Source organism: Hippocampus bargibanti, linkage group LG11 (genome assembly GCF_051943395.1).
Source record: "Hippocampus bargibanti isolate YZ-2025 linkage group LG11, ASM5194339v1, whole genome shotgun sequence".
Taxonomy (NCBI): domain Eukaryota; kingdom Metazoa; phylum Chordata; class Actinopteri; order Syngnathiformes; family Syngnathidae; genus Hippocampus; species Hippocampus bargibanti.
In genome coordinates this window covers 8,454,520-8,470,870 of record NC_142744.1, presented here as the reverse complement: position 1 = coordinate 8,470,870, position 16,351 = coordinate 8,454,520, and the positions used below count along the sequence as shown (strand labels likewise).

The following is a 16,351-nucleotide window of genomic DNA, read 5'->3' as shown; positions in this document are numbered from 1 at the left end:
AAAAACACAGCGTGGCTCAAACTCTAGCTAGCGGATATCAAGGCTAGTGGTGCCGTTTTGTTAAACAGCCTCTCAAACAAAAAAACAAAAAAACTTCTTCTTCCAAGCTTCTTCCAAAAATATAATAAATAAATACATACATACACAATACGAATAATACTAATACTACAAATAACTACAAAAAATAAACACTACTACTACCACCGCTACTACTACTAATAATAATAACAACATATTTTGCTATGATTTATGTGACAAAAAAAAAAAAACATTTCCAAAAAAGGCTTCTTTAAAAAAAAATAGAATAAATAAACAATACTAATAACTACTACTATAACTAATATAAACAATACTACTATTAATAATAACTATACAACATATTTTGCCATTATTTATGTGACCAAATTTTCCAGAAAAGGTTTCATAAAAATATATAATAAATAAATAAACAATACTACTACTACTACTACTACTACTACTACTACTACTACTATTAATAATAATAATAATATAAAATCTTTTTGCCACTATTTATGTGACCAAATAACAGGTCTGAAAAAAACTCAAATTTGCAGAAAAGGCATAAGTTTACATCTCCTTTTATAAGTGAGGGGGGGAATGGGGTGGGGGCTTTTCATGACATTTCTGCAGGCACATCTTAGAGCAGATGGCAAGGGGGAGCTTCCCCGGCATCAGAGGGATCTTATTACTCAAAGGGATTTGTCAGGCCAAGGCGATAAAAGAATTTACAAGGCCGTAAATACAAAATGCAAAGACAAAATACACGTTATTGGTTAACGCTGGAGATAACTCCCACTCCCAGATGTAAGAGGGTGTGCACACTTATGCGACCCCCATTTTCTCATAAACATATTTTTCCGACTGAGCTTCACAGGTCATGTCAGAAAAGGTTTTGAACTGATTATTTGGATATCACAAAAAGCCGATCGCCGTGTTCATTTAGAATTTTTTTTTTAATCACCACCACACGTTAGATTTTATGGGTGCACTTAACAACAATTACAACCAAGATGCTATTACGCTATGGAACAATCAAATCAAAGAGAGAAAGAAACAATGGCGCAAGTCTCACACGCCTTTGGGTGAATTTTTGAAAAATATAATCCCTCTTATGGAAACGACCAGAGAAAAGACTGAGATCAAATGTTGGCGTTCCGCCAAAGCAAGGGGGCGGCAGAGAGCGAAAAAGAAAAAAAGATTATCAAACAGGAGGGGAAAATGGAAGACAAAAGGGAAAAAGAGGTGGAGTGGGAGGAGGGGAGAACAGGGATCCTTTACAGCGCCGGCGCTGCCTAATTCCTCTGCAGGGATTCAAAGAGGCTGAGAGAATGTGAGAATGTGTGTGTGTGTGTGTGTGTGTGTGTGTGTGTGTGTGCGTGTGTGTGTGTGTCAATATGGACTCTAATAACATGAGCGCCCCAATGAAGGAATGTATACATGCACGCACGCACACATGCACGTGTGTGTGTGTGTGTGTGTGTGTGCGTGTGCGTGTGTATGAGTTCCCGGGTTGACATTTTCTCTCAGCTCCATTGTTCCCCTCCACCGAGCTCACCTTGACATCAGAGGCGGTAGCGACTCATTACCAGTAGGGGGGTAAGGGGACGGCGGGGGGTTGGGGGAGGGGGGTGGTAACTGTAAGGTGGGAGAGAGGGCTCAGGGTGAGAGAGGGAGGCATGGAGTAGGGGGCAGGAGAGAGATAGTAGTAGGCTGAGGTCCGACACCAACTAAACCTTGCCGCTCGGCTACTGCGCGTTGACGGTGGCAGAGCTGGAAATCTTTGTTTTGCTTTTGTGAAAGGCTTCAAAGAGGGAGGAGGGGTGGGGGGCTCCAAAAGTTAAAGGACAACTGACGTCTCCGGACGAGTTGTGTCAATAATTTGTAAAATGGCTTCAAATGACTTCTACTGAGCGTATTTTAATAAGATTCCACCGCATATAGCTATATTTTACGTTTTAAGACTCGCACTGAATATTCTGGAAGTCTTGTTTTTGAGTTGGTGACGAGTCCGTACGTGACGTCACTGAAGGAACGCCCCTGACTGAAAAAAAGGACACATTGTAGCAGGCCTTCCATCACGTCAATGTATTTTGCTGTGCTTGTTTGGTCGGAAAACGTTATGTTGCACCAAAAAGAGCCAGAAGAGGGCGACCAAGCTCCATATAAGGAATTTATCGGCCTGTGGAAACGGGCTGATTAATTCCTCACAGGAGCTCGGTCGCCATTTTCTGCCTCTTTTTTGGTGATCCATTTTCCCCCCAATGTTACCTCAAAATGGCACGGAATAAATTCTTTAATCGATTGCAAACATGTATGCTTTCCTCTTCAGAACTATTTGAATCATATTCATAACTGGATGAGTAACAAGAAAGCATCTTCTCCGAATCTGAAGCCATTGTTTTGTTTTGAGAGCAATGCTAGACGTCTTGGCGTGACGTCACGAACTGGGGGCGGGACTTTCTGAAAATGCCCAATTTTTTTGCAGATTTTTTGCAGATTTTAGACACTTTAAGTCATTTTTATTGGTGTTTTGCATTTGAATACAACTATCATACTGCGCGTTTTGGGTATTTTAGATGCTATAAAATGTTTTTCTGATGTCAGTTAGGAAACAAAAAAGTGACGTGGGTTGTCTTTTAAGACTCAGGAATGGTAACAGGATTGTGATGGTTTCCAAATGGACTGGCTAAAAAGCTGTGATGCAATTGTTTTTTTTGTTTTTTTATGTGGACGCACGAGTTGGTGTTAAGTGGAGTGGTTTGAGACCGGCATTCGACCCTTGTCGTGCAAGAGGCTGCACATAGCTGAAAAATGATCTGTTTATGACTTAGTTAGCTTTGTCAGAAAGAGGGGGTGGGGGGCTAAATGACTCAGCAACCGTGACAGGTTTTTCTCTGTATCAAAAAGTGTTTGAAGCCTTTGTCACAATGCCGTTTTTTTTTTATTTATTTTGTTATTATTTTTTTTTAATGTTTGGTTTAAATCTAACCTCCCCTTGCCGGAGGGGGTTAGGGGGTGCGGGGGGGGAGGAATCCCAGCATTACTGATAAGCTTCCACCAAGGTCACGCAGCTTTGTTGTTGGTTGTTGTTGTGGATTAGCATTATTAGCATATTAGCTTCAAGCGACGGTATGTGCGTGTATGTGCATGTAGTCCCACTGTTATGGCAATTCGCTAGCCGAACACATTTTAAAACATCTTTTCTGTTTCCATTTGCATCATTTTGTTTTTCTTGGACTTACTGACATGTCACGTCCTTCCCGCCTCTACATGACATCACATCCTACCTGCCTTTAGATGACGTCACATCCTGTCCGTCTTTATAAAAGCTCTCCCAACACGCGCCATGTCTCTCTTTTCCTTTTGGCTTTTACCCCCTGCGTGCCCTTCGGGGTTGTGGGGGATCGCAATTTGTGCTGTCCCTAAATTAAAGAACCTTTTTGTTTTTACTTGATTCCTGCTTCATTAATAATGCCTTTATCACCCACCCTGTTTATTTATTTATTTACTTGTTTATGTATGTATGTATGTATGTATGTATGTATGTATGTATGTATGTATGTATGTATGTATGTATGTATGTATGTATGTATGTATGTATGTATGTATGTATCTATGTATTTATTTATTTAACTGGTGCGGGGATATAAATAGCTTACAAAATCCTGCCGAGTAATTTAATTGCAGGGATCAACTGACTAATTAAGGAAAACCAATTAGTCTACACATTCACAGCCGCAGGTTGGCGCGAACGCAAACATATGTCAACAACACCCATAGAAGGTGAAAAAGGGAGGGGGGGGGGGCGCAGATGTTGTTTCCTACCTGGCGTCTGATAGTTGAGCCGTCTCATCTCCACGGGGTCGGAGGAGTTGCCCAGCAGGGAGTCTTTCACTCCACCTGAGTGTTCGTCCTTGGGCAGGGGCGACGCCCGCTTCCTGGAGAGACAAACAAACGACAACAACGTGGCATTAAAGGGGCCACCCGACTGCGTGACATTCATTTGTTCGCTTAAGTGGAAATGACAGGATGACGAGAGTGACATTGATTATTTTTTGATGCAATGACAAAGAGAAAATTGGGGCTGTCAGGGGTCCCCTTGACAATATCGGGGTGGATCAAAGACAATCGGAAGACTTCTACCAAGCAAAATATGGATAATTATGACAATTATTGTTACTATCATTTTCATCATCATGATTGAGTTTTGAGTGAACGCCCTTGCTGGATCAGCGTTTCATTGGACTTGACTCACTAAAAATGTTTTTTTCGCTGGAATTTCCTTCAAATATGGTCGTTGGATGATCTTCGGGGACAGGTCACGGTTTGGCTGAACCACAAGGTACGTTTGTGTTAAGAACTGGAGTTTTCCCTTGAAGGCTAACTGTGGTTAGCTGAAGTTATTAGCAATGCTAGCGACTTTTAATTCAAGTGTAACTTGTGACAATGGAGAGAATTAAGTAACGGGCTTCTCACATGAATCAAAGACGATTAAAACTAAAACTGTACATCCCCAAAATGTCCCAACATAGCATACGAAAAAAATCTGACCTATCATGGCGTATGTGCGCACCTGTAGGACATTTTCCCTTGATAAATTCCCCATATTTGGAACCATGATATACTGCCTTCGACATGGTATATACAATTAACTCATTCACTTCAATTGAATGTTTATGTAGTCCTAAAACTCAACACAGACACTTTCCAACTTATGAACGAAATACATTCCAAACGGTCGTTCGTAAGGTGAATTTGTTTGTAAGTTGCTTCAGTGCTATATTTTGTATGGAATATATGTTTAAGGCTTATATAATAATACATTACATTTTAGGCACCTTTCAAAGCTCTCAAGGACACTTTACAGTCACAGACAAGCATAGGTACTATAATAAATAAGATATAATCACAAATACAATGCAATATATAAAATACAATTAAAAATAGAAACAAGAGAGAGAGCTGCACAGAAAATGCAATTTTAAATGTGTGGGTTTTGAGATGGGACTTGAAGGTGGGAAGAGAATCGATGTTACGAATGTTGGGAGGAAGTATGTATAAGTATGTTTAAGATTTATGTAAGTGTGTTTAAAGGACAACCGACGTCACTTTTTTGTTTCCTAACTGACATCAGAAATTTTTTTATAGTTTTATAACATCTAAAATACCAAAACATGCACTATGATATTTTTAGTCAAATACAAAACACCAATAAAAATGACTTAAAGTGTCTAAAAAGTACTTCAATTTGAAACCGGAAGTGGCCCGTTTCAGAAGGTCCCGCCCCCATGTTTGTGGTGTCACGGCAAGACGTCTTGCCTTGCTCGAGAATCAAAACAATGGCTTCAGATTCTGAGAATATGCTTTCTTGTTACTCATCCAGTTTTGAATATGATTCAAATAGTTCTGAAGAGGAAAGCATACATGTTTGCAATCGATTAAAGAATTTATTCCGTGTCATTTTGAGGGCGAAAATGTAGCACCGAATGTGTGTCATCTGGGGGGGGGGGGGGGGGGGGGGGGGGGGGGGGGGGATGTAGCACCGAAAAGAGGCAGAAGAGGGCAACAAAGCTCCGTGGAAACGGGCTGATTAATTCCTTACAATTTTTGTCGGTGAATATCAAATAGATGCTCTGTGCCACACACAAGTATTCACCATTGTGTTATTTATGTGTTTTCCTTCTAATTTTGCCATCAACACGGATCAACACGAAGTTTTCAGACCAAACAAAGTATTGCAAAATGCATTGAGGAGATGCAAGGTATGTCCTTTCTCGCTGAGGGGCGTTCCTTCAGTGACGTCACATACGGACTCGTCACCAACTCAAAAACAAGACTTCCGCAATATTCAGCACGAGTCTTAAAATGTAAAATATAGCAATATGCGGTGGAATCTTTGTAAACTACGCTCAGTAGAAGTCATTTGAAGCCATTTTACAAATTATGGACACAACCTGTCCGGAGATGTCGGTTGTCCTTTAAGGCTTGCATAAGTAAACCTGTATTGGTTTGTACTGAAAAATAAACATGTCATAAAATATATGCTCTATAAAGATATGTACTTGTACAACTGCAGAGAATACTGCATATGTTACTACAAAAATGTTCGTATGTACTGTTGTTCATAACTCGACTGTTCGTAAGTAGGGCAGCATCTGTATTCTGTGGGTCCTGCAATTTGAGTGAAAATGACAAAAAACCGTGGCACTGGAGTGGACATATTTTTGCACGTCTGGCAATGAATGAGTTAATGATCAAAGCGAAAGCAAAGAAATGGCCGAACGAGCTATGGTAACTAACGCTTCGTCAATGCTGTATCACAGCGACAACGCCTGTCAGCGCGGTGGAGGCTAGGAAGGGGCTATTGTTTGGTGGCCTGATTAGCACCGTACAAAATAAATATAAGGCATCGAGGGAGGACAGAAGGAGAAAAAGGAAGTTGGCGATCCCCCCCCTACATCCTAACCGTGGGCGTACACACACATGGAATACCGTTGATCAGGGAGACCTCAGCCCATTAGCCTCGTGAGTCATGCAATTATGGTGATAGAAACACCATCATTTTCCTGGAGTGGTCTCAGCTCGGTTTGGATACACGACAGCTGCTGTGGGGGGAACGCGACCACGTGCATATGTGTGATTTTCACAGTTGTGCGTGTACGCGTGTGTGCCAACAACACATTGTGTTTACAGTCTTTCCGGAGTGAGAGGAAAACAGGCACTTGCTGTAATTAGCTGATCAGCACCATACCGGATAATTGAGACCGCTTTCAAAACACCTGCGTTGCGCCTGGTCCTTTCTTCGCGGAGACTCGGCCCCGCTTGGCTCAGTCGAGTGTAACTCTGCTCTGTCGGTTGGACAGGCTGCACATATTGTAAAGTTCAGTTCGGGTGGCATCTGTTGACATGCGCGTGCAGCCCTCGCTAACAGGCCCTCGGACTACAAATGAGAGACACCCGTCTCAACACGTCTCAACACACCCCATAAAAGCACAGATTTTCAAGACGTATGTACAGCTGCCCTGAACCCGCAACACCTGTTGGGTTAAACGGCAGGGTCTTAAAGGACAACAGACACCATTTTTTGTTTCCTAACTGACATCAGAAAAGCGTTTTATAGCATCTTTAATACCCAACACACGCAGCCTGATACTTTTAGTCAGATGCAAAACACAAATAAAAATGACTTAAAGTGTCCCAAAACTACGTCAAAATGACCTAGGAAATGCAGAGTTTCAGAAGGTCCCTCAGTGTTAGCGCTTTGTTCCAGCTTTAGCTGTTGTTAAAGCGCTATATAAACCAATATGTATGTATTGCATTGTATTTTGGATAGCCGCCCTCATTTCAAACTCCTATAACTCCAGACCAATATAACTTGGGAATTAACTCATTTCTGATTTTTTTTTCAATATGTATGTATTGTATTTTTGTACAGCCACCCCCATTTCAAGCACATATAACTCCAGACCCATATAACTTAGGAATTCACTATTTTTTTTCCGATGAAAGAAGAGAGTTTCAGGTTTCATACGCTGTACTGACTGTTTATGTAGTTCTAAAACTACATAGTCTGTGGGTTCTGGAATTGAAGTGACAATGACAAAAACCCTGGCATGAGAGTGGACACATGTCTGGCAGTGAATGAGTTAATAGCATCCTATGTCAACGTGACCCCAGAACATGCTTGCCAATCTCAAGAAACAAATGCAACAAAAGGGTTTAAGTGCTGGCCTCCCGCCATTTCTGTAAGGTTATGTGCGTCATGCTCAAAGTGAGTTGCACGCGTGCTTGTGCAGTAAGCGGTTTACTTAATGAGTGCATTAAAAGCCCTTTGTGAAGGCTTTTTTTTGCCTGGAAAAACGAATGTCCCTCTGCGCATAATCTCATCTTCAAAGACGGGAACATGTCTTTTTTCTGCATTTCCCCCCCTTCCCACCCAGCCTGGCATTTACTTGACAATGGGCCACTTTGTCGCCGTGTGCTGCCTCGGTATACTGTCTTCACATATGGGGGAGGGATCAGGGGAGGTGGTGGAGGGTTGCATGCAGACGTCGGATGAATAAAGAAGCAAAGCACGGGCAGACATAACTGGTGCGATGAAGAACACGGGGACCGTGCGAGGAACATGCACATGTAAACCTGCTGCCCCAAACGCTTGTTCTTTTTCCACCATTCAAAGCATGCGGCGGCCTTTCACACCTTTTATTGTTTTTCGCAATGGCGCCTAAAACCGTGTGTACCTCAGAAGTTTACATTCTGTATTAATCCCCGAGCAAATGGAGCTAATGCCATGTTTTTTCTTGCAGGCGGTGCCGATAAAGCTCAGGGCAGACCTCTGGCATTTTTTTCCCTTCCATGAGGAGGCAGCATTTGCCTTTTTTCCATGTTAGGCGCTTTATTACAGCTTCAGCTGTTGTTAAAGCGCTATATAAAATTATTTATGTATGTATTGTACTATTTTGTACAGCCGCCCCCATTTCAAGCTCAGATAACTCCAGACCCATATGCCTTAGGAATTAACTTTTTTTTTTCTTGTGAAAGATGAGAGTCTACAGTTTCTTACGATTGACTGAATGTTTATGTAGTCCTAAAACTCAATATTTTGTGGGCCCTGCTATGACTGAAAATGACAAAAGCCCTGGCACTGGAGTGGACACATTTTTGCACATCATCTGGCAGTGAATGAGTTAAGATGGCACTGCTGTTCCCCATTCAAAGCACGCAGCTTTGCACTGGACAAGTGTCCGTCGCTTGCTTGATGCTGGACGATGTGTGCAAGTCATCCTTGAAAGAGTAACTAAAATATGAGTTCACCACCTGGCCCTTCAAATCCCACATTCAAAGCATGCAGCAACGCAGGACAGCTTTTCCTGCTTTCTGCCTCTCTACTAAACTGATAAGTGACTTTGTGCTGCGTTGGAAACTAACTTCACGTGGCTTGTTTTGACCAATTTATCAAAGACGGAAGTCTGTTGCGCGTCACATTCGGTCAAACCAAACAAACATGACGGACCCATTTTGTGTCTGCTTTCCCTCCATTTTGTCTTAATTTTGAACGTGAGAGGAAGCAGAACCACAGTAAAGAGCACACAACACAAATGGAGGAGACATGACTGATGGGGAGTCACAGTACCTACCTCTCCTGTTTGCTGCGTTCATTAAAAAAAGGAGGGAAGGAGAGGGAGGGGATTAATAGGCAATTATTAGCCTCTTGTTTTAATCCAGCTCTTTGAAAATGTCAAGCATGAGATGTTACATCTCCACAAACAACCCAACTCCATTGCAGGCTCGGGGTTTTGCAAACATGCAGGTAGCAATAACAGCCTCTCTGGCGAGGACTCAATTATCGCCTTGTGGGTTTTGTTGACAGAAAAAAACTCCAAAAAGGTTCTCACAGCTTCCAGCCCACACTCATTCCTGTCAATCTGTCGGTGTGAAGAAAAGGGCTACGATGGAGGCGCAGCGGTGGATTATCCGAGGCTTGATATCAAGTCTTTGTGAGGAGGCGTACGGGCTGACTGGAGAACAGGTTGACTTTTGAATACCGTTGGTTGTTGATTTAAAATGCGATGACTCATCGGGATGGGATGATCATCAAACAGTCGAGGAATTAGTCAAGAAAATAGCCAAACAGCAACAACCCCACCCACCAAAAAAGTGACACCTCATATTTATCGTGACCTATATAAAGTATAGCTAGCTAGCTAGATAGCTAGCTTAGTATGATAGCTAGCTATAATAATAATAATAATAATAATAATAATAATAATAATAATAATAATAATAATAATAATAACATTTCATTTATAAGTGCCTTTTAAAACTCTCAAGGTCACAGATCAGCTTTTCTGCGGGTGAGCAGCGGCAGCCACACGCGCCAGCATTCACTAAAGCCGGAAGTAACTCAAATAGATTGAAAGATAGCTAGCTAGCTAGTCAATCGATAGCCAACAGATACCTAGCTAGATAGCCAGCCAGCTAGATACCTAATAGTTAGCTAGCTACCCAGCCAAATAGCTAATAGATAGCAAATAGCTTGCAAATGATATTTTCTCCACCGTTGAATTAATAATAATAGTACATTTAATTTACAAGCGCGAATTAGTCGATCGTTATCACCCAACACCTCCATAGAGGCATCAAGACCTGAACAAGGAAATAGTTAGTGAAATATTTAATAGCTAGCGAGATAGCTAATAGATAGCTAGAAAGATATTTAATAGATAGATAGATAGATAGATAGATAGATAGATAGATAGATAGATAGATAGATAGATAGATAGATATAGATAGATAATAGGTAGCCAGCTAGATAGCCAGCTAGCTGGATAGCTAGCTAATAGACAGAAAATAGATCAAGTTGAGTGAGCGCGCAAGCTGGCGCACTCAAGCCCTCCAGCCCAATTTGAGGACGGTGCAGCATCATTCGGACTTACAAAAACCACTTTTTCTAGCTAGCTAGCTAGCTAGCTAGATTTTTTTAGGTAGTTTTATGTTGTGTTTTTGTATTGCCACTGAAGTCAATCGCCCACAGGCAAAAAAATCAATTCCTGTTTGACATCACAGATTTTGGATATTCTTTACATAAAAAAAATCTCGACCACTGAAAATAGGTTGGATGTACTGGAAAAAATAAAAATAAACAGAATATATAGCAAACCACACGTGGATGTTCTTCAACTACCTGAAGAATTAAGCATCACAATGATCGCGTCATGATTTACACACCCAAAACATGAAGAGAGACGCTTACTTTTTGTAGAGCAGGATGGCGATGACGACACTGATGATGAGCACCACAGCGAACACGGGGCCCATCACCCATAGCATTTCCGTCTGCTCCGCACCCTGAGGCAGCGACTGCGAGGTGACCTGGATGACGTCCGAATACGGACTGGCCGAAAACGTCATCTGTTGGGAGGGGGAGAAATTGTGAGATTTGAGAATGTTCACACATTACATAGTAATCTTTCCCATTTCACTTGTAAAACAATTAAACTTTGCACCAACTACAGTATTTAGGCAGGGAAGGGGACAGAGAACTATTGTAAACATCTATTTAACATTTCGCATTATATACTGTAATGTTCATAAATTAAACTGGAAACACTTGAATATGCTTTCAAATTCACCCGAGTTTACCATATTTTCCTCACTATAAGGCACACCGCACGACAAGGCGCACCTTCAATGGAAGACATTTAAAAACTTTTTTTCATATATAAGGCACTTTGTGATAACTCCATTCACCCAAAAGGAATAAACAATTATTTAGTCTGAGATAAAATATTTGTATTTCTGTGACAGTTTTCCATTCACCCAAAAGGAATAAACAATTATTTAGTCTGAGATAAAATATTTGTATTTCTGTGACAGTTTATCCTTTAAAAACAGTGAGATGTAACATGTAATGCAACATTTATATCACATAGCATAGGGGAACTTTCCCCCATTCAGTAAACATAAAGTAAACAATAAACACAAAGATTCTTATGCTGTCACAGTAAATTAAAGTTAGTGCATTCATAATAGAGTAACATTCGTAATAGTGCCGTACTTTGTGGTGTATAAGACGCACCCAAAAGCCTTAATTCTTTTTCAAAAGATAATCTTGCGCCGTATATGCAGTTGCGCCTTATATGTGAAGTAATATTGAGCCACAACATGTCTCTCAAATACTATCAGCAGCCACCGACTCCATTTTCCCCTGTAGAAGAAGTGGTGCATCACCCAAGCCTCTACTGTCGCACCTTATAATGTGGTGTGCCTTATAAATGGAAAATTGTTATATATTTGTTATATTTGCAAAACGTTTTTCAATCATTGAACGTGCGCCTTATAGTCCGGTGCACCTTATTTATGGAAAAAGTTTGCAAATACACCATTCATTGGGGGTGCGCCTTATACTCCGGTGCGCCTTATACACTGGAAAATACGGTAATAACAAAAACAATCATAACGCTAAAGCAATAGTATAGTAACTCAATGTTCTTCATGCGTTAATGTCCATATTCACAATATGACCAACATTGTTCAACTGTAAACATGACAAAGAAAGATGGCACACCGGATTATAAGGTGCATTGAAAAAATAATGAAGGCTTTTGGGTGCGCCTTATACACCAGAAAATACGATACTTTGCACTATTATGTATGTTACTATATTGTGAACGCATTAACTTTAACTTACCGAAACGGCGTGATAATGTTTTTTATGTGATGACTGATTTGAAGGCTTTTGGGTGCGCATTATAGTGCGGAAATTACGGTAACTTAAAAAGATTCAATATTTCCTTAAGACCAATGACGACTTTTGGCTGGTATTTCGTCTCGCTTTTAAAGCAATTTAACAAACGCTATTTTTTTTCCTTTTTGAGTGACAGTTCACACCTTCTAAATTACAGCGGCGGAGTAAAAGGTGAAAACCGTCTATTAAAAGTCATTTACCAGGTTTTCCTAACCTCACCGCCTTGGTTAAATGACACATAAGAGTTGCTTTAAAGGACAACGGACAGTATTTTTTTTGTATCCCAACTGACATCTGAAAAACGTTTTATAGCATCTAAAATACCCAAAAGACGCAGGCTGATATTTTTAGTCAAATGCAAAACACCAATAAAAATGACTTAGTGTCCCAAAACTACTTCAAAATGAGCTCGAAAACTGGGCAGATTAAGAAAGTCCCGCCCCCTTGTTCGTGACATCACGCCAGGACGTCTCGCCTTGCTCTCAAAACAAAACAATGGCTTCAGATCGGAGAAGATGCTTTCTTGTTACTCATCCAGTTATGAATATGAATCAAATAATTCTGAATAGGAAAGCATGAATGTTTGCAATCGATTAAAGAAGTACTTGCGTATCAATTTGAGCCGTCAAGACTCCAATGTAGCGTCCCAGAAAATGCACAAAATGACGCCTAAGCTCTGTTGGAAATGGGCTGATTTGTCTGCTGGGAATTTGTATCAACTAGTATCAAATAGTAGTCTTGGTGAAACACACAACGATTCACCATCACATTATTTATGTGTTTTCCTTCTAATTTCGTCATCAACACGAAGTTTTCAGATCAAACAAAGTACCCAAAATGCATTGTGTGTCGCTTTCTCGGTCAGGGGCGTTCCAGACGTCACGTCAGGAATCGTCAAGGTAGGTCCTTTCTCGCTGACGGGCGTTCCTTCAGTGACGTCACGTACGGACTCGTCACCAACTCAAAAACAAGACTTCCGGAATATTCAGCACAAGTCTTAAAATGTAAAATATAGCAATATGCGGTGGAATCTTTGTAAATTACGCTCAGTAGAAGTCATTTGAAGTGAATTTACAAATTATGGACACAATTTGTCCGGAGCCGTCGGTTGTCCTTTAAATGATGAAAAGGGCTACAATGACTCTTCGCCACAAAAAAAAAATAAAAAAATAATAATAATCAGAATTCAGCCCAAAAACAGCCTGACGAGGTGAGCTATGGGAGCCAGACACCCCCTCCTCGCCACCTTCTATGCGCCCCAATCTCCGGGTTCTTCTCAGGATAAATGGGGGTCATCGCCTCTTCTTCATTAGCGTGCACAACATGATGGTTGAGCGAGGAGGGGGCGTCAGCGACAGGGGCGTGTAAATGAGACATCTCCCCCTCCCCGGCCCTTCGTCTTCAAATGACGGCAAAGAGGAGGAAGAGGAGGACGAAGACGAGGCCAAGGCGACGTAGCTGAGACGGCGCTACTGCAGGAGAGTGGCGCGACAGACGAGAGCGAGCAAAGCTTCTCATCATTAAAGCTCAGCGTGCTACTCATCGCGCGGCCATGTGGGGGACGCCATTTGGGAAGGGAGTGGGGGGCCGCGGGTGACAGATCGCGGGGCACCGGCGGGGGCGAATCGGGATGCCGGCGTGCGACGGCACCGGCGGGCCACGGTAATCCGTATCATTAGTGGCACAGCGGCCCGCTCGCCGGCACAAAGGCAGATATTAATTGGAAAGATAAACCGAGATGGGCTCAAAGTCGTATATGCACTTCTGTTATCGCGACTTGAGCGGAGAAAATGGGCGCAGCGTGTGTGCGTGTGTGTTTGCGCAAGTGTGTATGAGCTGCGCGGGCAAAATGCGGACAGTCAAGCGAGTCAAGTATGAAAATGAAAAGGGGACAACGTTGCGAGAACGACGTGCCTGAATTAATGAACCTGAAATTGCAATGACACCTTCATGCCAATTGAGGGCGCCTGTGAATATTTTCGAGGTGGAATTAACACGCTTGAACAAGCCTTGACCTGTTTACTCATTGGATTTTTTTGACGTGTTATGAAACTTTGCTGCTATGCGACACACAAAAAGCAATCCTTTGCAATTTAGTGTTGCCTGTTAATAATAATAATAATAATAATAATAATAATAATAATAATAATAATCCATCCCATCCATCTTTTGCTGCTTATCCGGGGTTGGGTCGCGGGGGCAGCAGCTTAATACTACTACTACTACTACTACTACTACTACTACTACTACTACTACTACTACTACTAATAATAATAATAATAATACAGTAATATTAATAATAATACATTAATAATAATAATAATAATAATAATAATAATAATAATAATAATAATAATAATAATTGATTTATGAGCGCCTTTCAAAACTCAAGGACACTTTTTGAGGCTCTACTCATAGTAGTCATAGCTACCAAATTTCATATTGCAAAGTACAACTTATTTCAGAGGCTGAATTTTGACCAAAAATGAAAAAAAGAAAAAAAGAAATAAAAATCAAATATGCAACTTTTTTTTGTGGATCCACTGACATTCGACGTGCTTCACAAAGTTCATGTTTAAGCAAAACTGAGTTTACGAGCTGACTTTTTTAAACCTTGATATGGCCGAAAAACAAGAAGATTGCATTTTCATAAATTTATTTTATTATGTGGAACCCCATTATGGACAACTTCTAATTTTCCTGATGGCAAAGGAAACTCCAACTTTGAGATAAAATTTCAAAATATTTCACGTGATGTTAAGAAATTTCGATCTCTCACCACCCGCCTCACAAATAAGACCATTAAATGTCCGGTTTATGTCAAAATGTCTTATTGAGTTTGATTATTTTAGAGGCTTATATTCATGGGACAATCTTAACTCATTCACTGCCATTCATGAATTTATAGCTGAAATTAAAATTTAAAAAAACAAATGTGAAACACGGAATGGCTCACACAAATGTAGTTAAATTAAATCATTCACTGCCGATAAAGCGCTGATCACACCTCTGGCAATATTTTTCCCCATGAGGAGACAGCAATTGTCTTTTGGACAGCCGCCCTCATTTCAAACTCATATAACTGCAGACCCATATAATGTAGGGATTAACTATTTTTTTCTGGTGAAAGAAGAGAGTCTAAGGTTTCTTACGGTGAACTGAATGTTTATGTAGTCCGAAAACTCAATATTCTGTGGGTCATGTAATTTGAGTGACAATGACAAAAACCCTGACACTGGACACATTTTTGCACATTGTGTGGCAGTAAATGAGTTAATATGTCTACTGTCATATCAAAACAAATTTCTCATTTCAAAGTGAAACTGGCTACAGGGGCAAAGCTTTTACTAAATTACTAAAAATGATTGACATGTAAACCAAATTTCATATCACCATGTCAACCATATTTCGCAGGCAGCAGCAGAAGCGCAAATTAGGACACTGAGCGTCCTCCTCAATAAACTCCAGTCGTCGTATCTGTAGTTCCCTACGCTTACTCGTCCTTTAAAGTCTTCTTTCCAGCAATTGAGCAAAACGCCCCCGACCAAAATATGAGCAACGGCAGCGTTACACAAAGACATTCAGTGGCTTTGAACTGAGAAGGTTCAGCTTAAATGCATCTGAGTGGCTGCGTAATTACAGCAAAGCCTTTGCAAGTCTCACCAGAAAGCAGAAATGGGACCACCGCATTTAACGCTGTGAAATGTTGATTGGATTTCTGTGACTGAGTGGTCTAGAAAAGTTGACCAGACCTGCCGTGACATTTCTTATTTACAAGTGACGCACTGATGAGCTGAACAGATTGCTTGATAAAATAAATAAATAAATAAATAAATAAATAAATAAATAAATAAATAAACCAGGGGAATTGCGAATCTAGCTTTTGGGAGATTTATAGATGTACATAAAAAAGTTGAGCAGACCCGCCATGGCCTTCTTGTTTACAAGTGACGCACCGATGAGCTGAAACGCTTGATGATACAGTACACAAATGAATAAATAAATAAATAAATAAATAAATAAATAAATAAATATCGTAAATACAAAAACAAATAAAAATAAATAAATACATAATATAATATA

At 40.6% G+C, this 16,351-nt stretch overlaps 1 protein-coding gene across 14 annotated transcripts in view; it reads right to left on the bottom strand.

The window, feature by feature from the left end:
* Positions 1-16,351, bottom strand: part of LOC148891393 (receptor-type tyrosine-protein phosphatase F-like) — a 232,682-nt gene that overhangs the window by 22,542 nt on the left and 193,789 nt on the right. For all 14 annotated transcript variants that reach the window (XM_089009063.1, XM_089009067.1, XM_089009066.1 and 11 more), the window contains 2 exons: positions 10,775-10,932; positions 3,847-3,959 (listed from right to left, as the gene is read on the bottom strand). In XM_089009063.1, the coding sequence (XP_088865189.1) occupies positions 3,847-3,959; positions 10,775-10,932 (271 nt within the window). The remainder of the gene's footprint in view (positions 1-3,846; positions 3,960-10,774; positions 10,933-16,351) is intronic.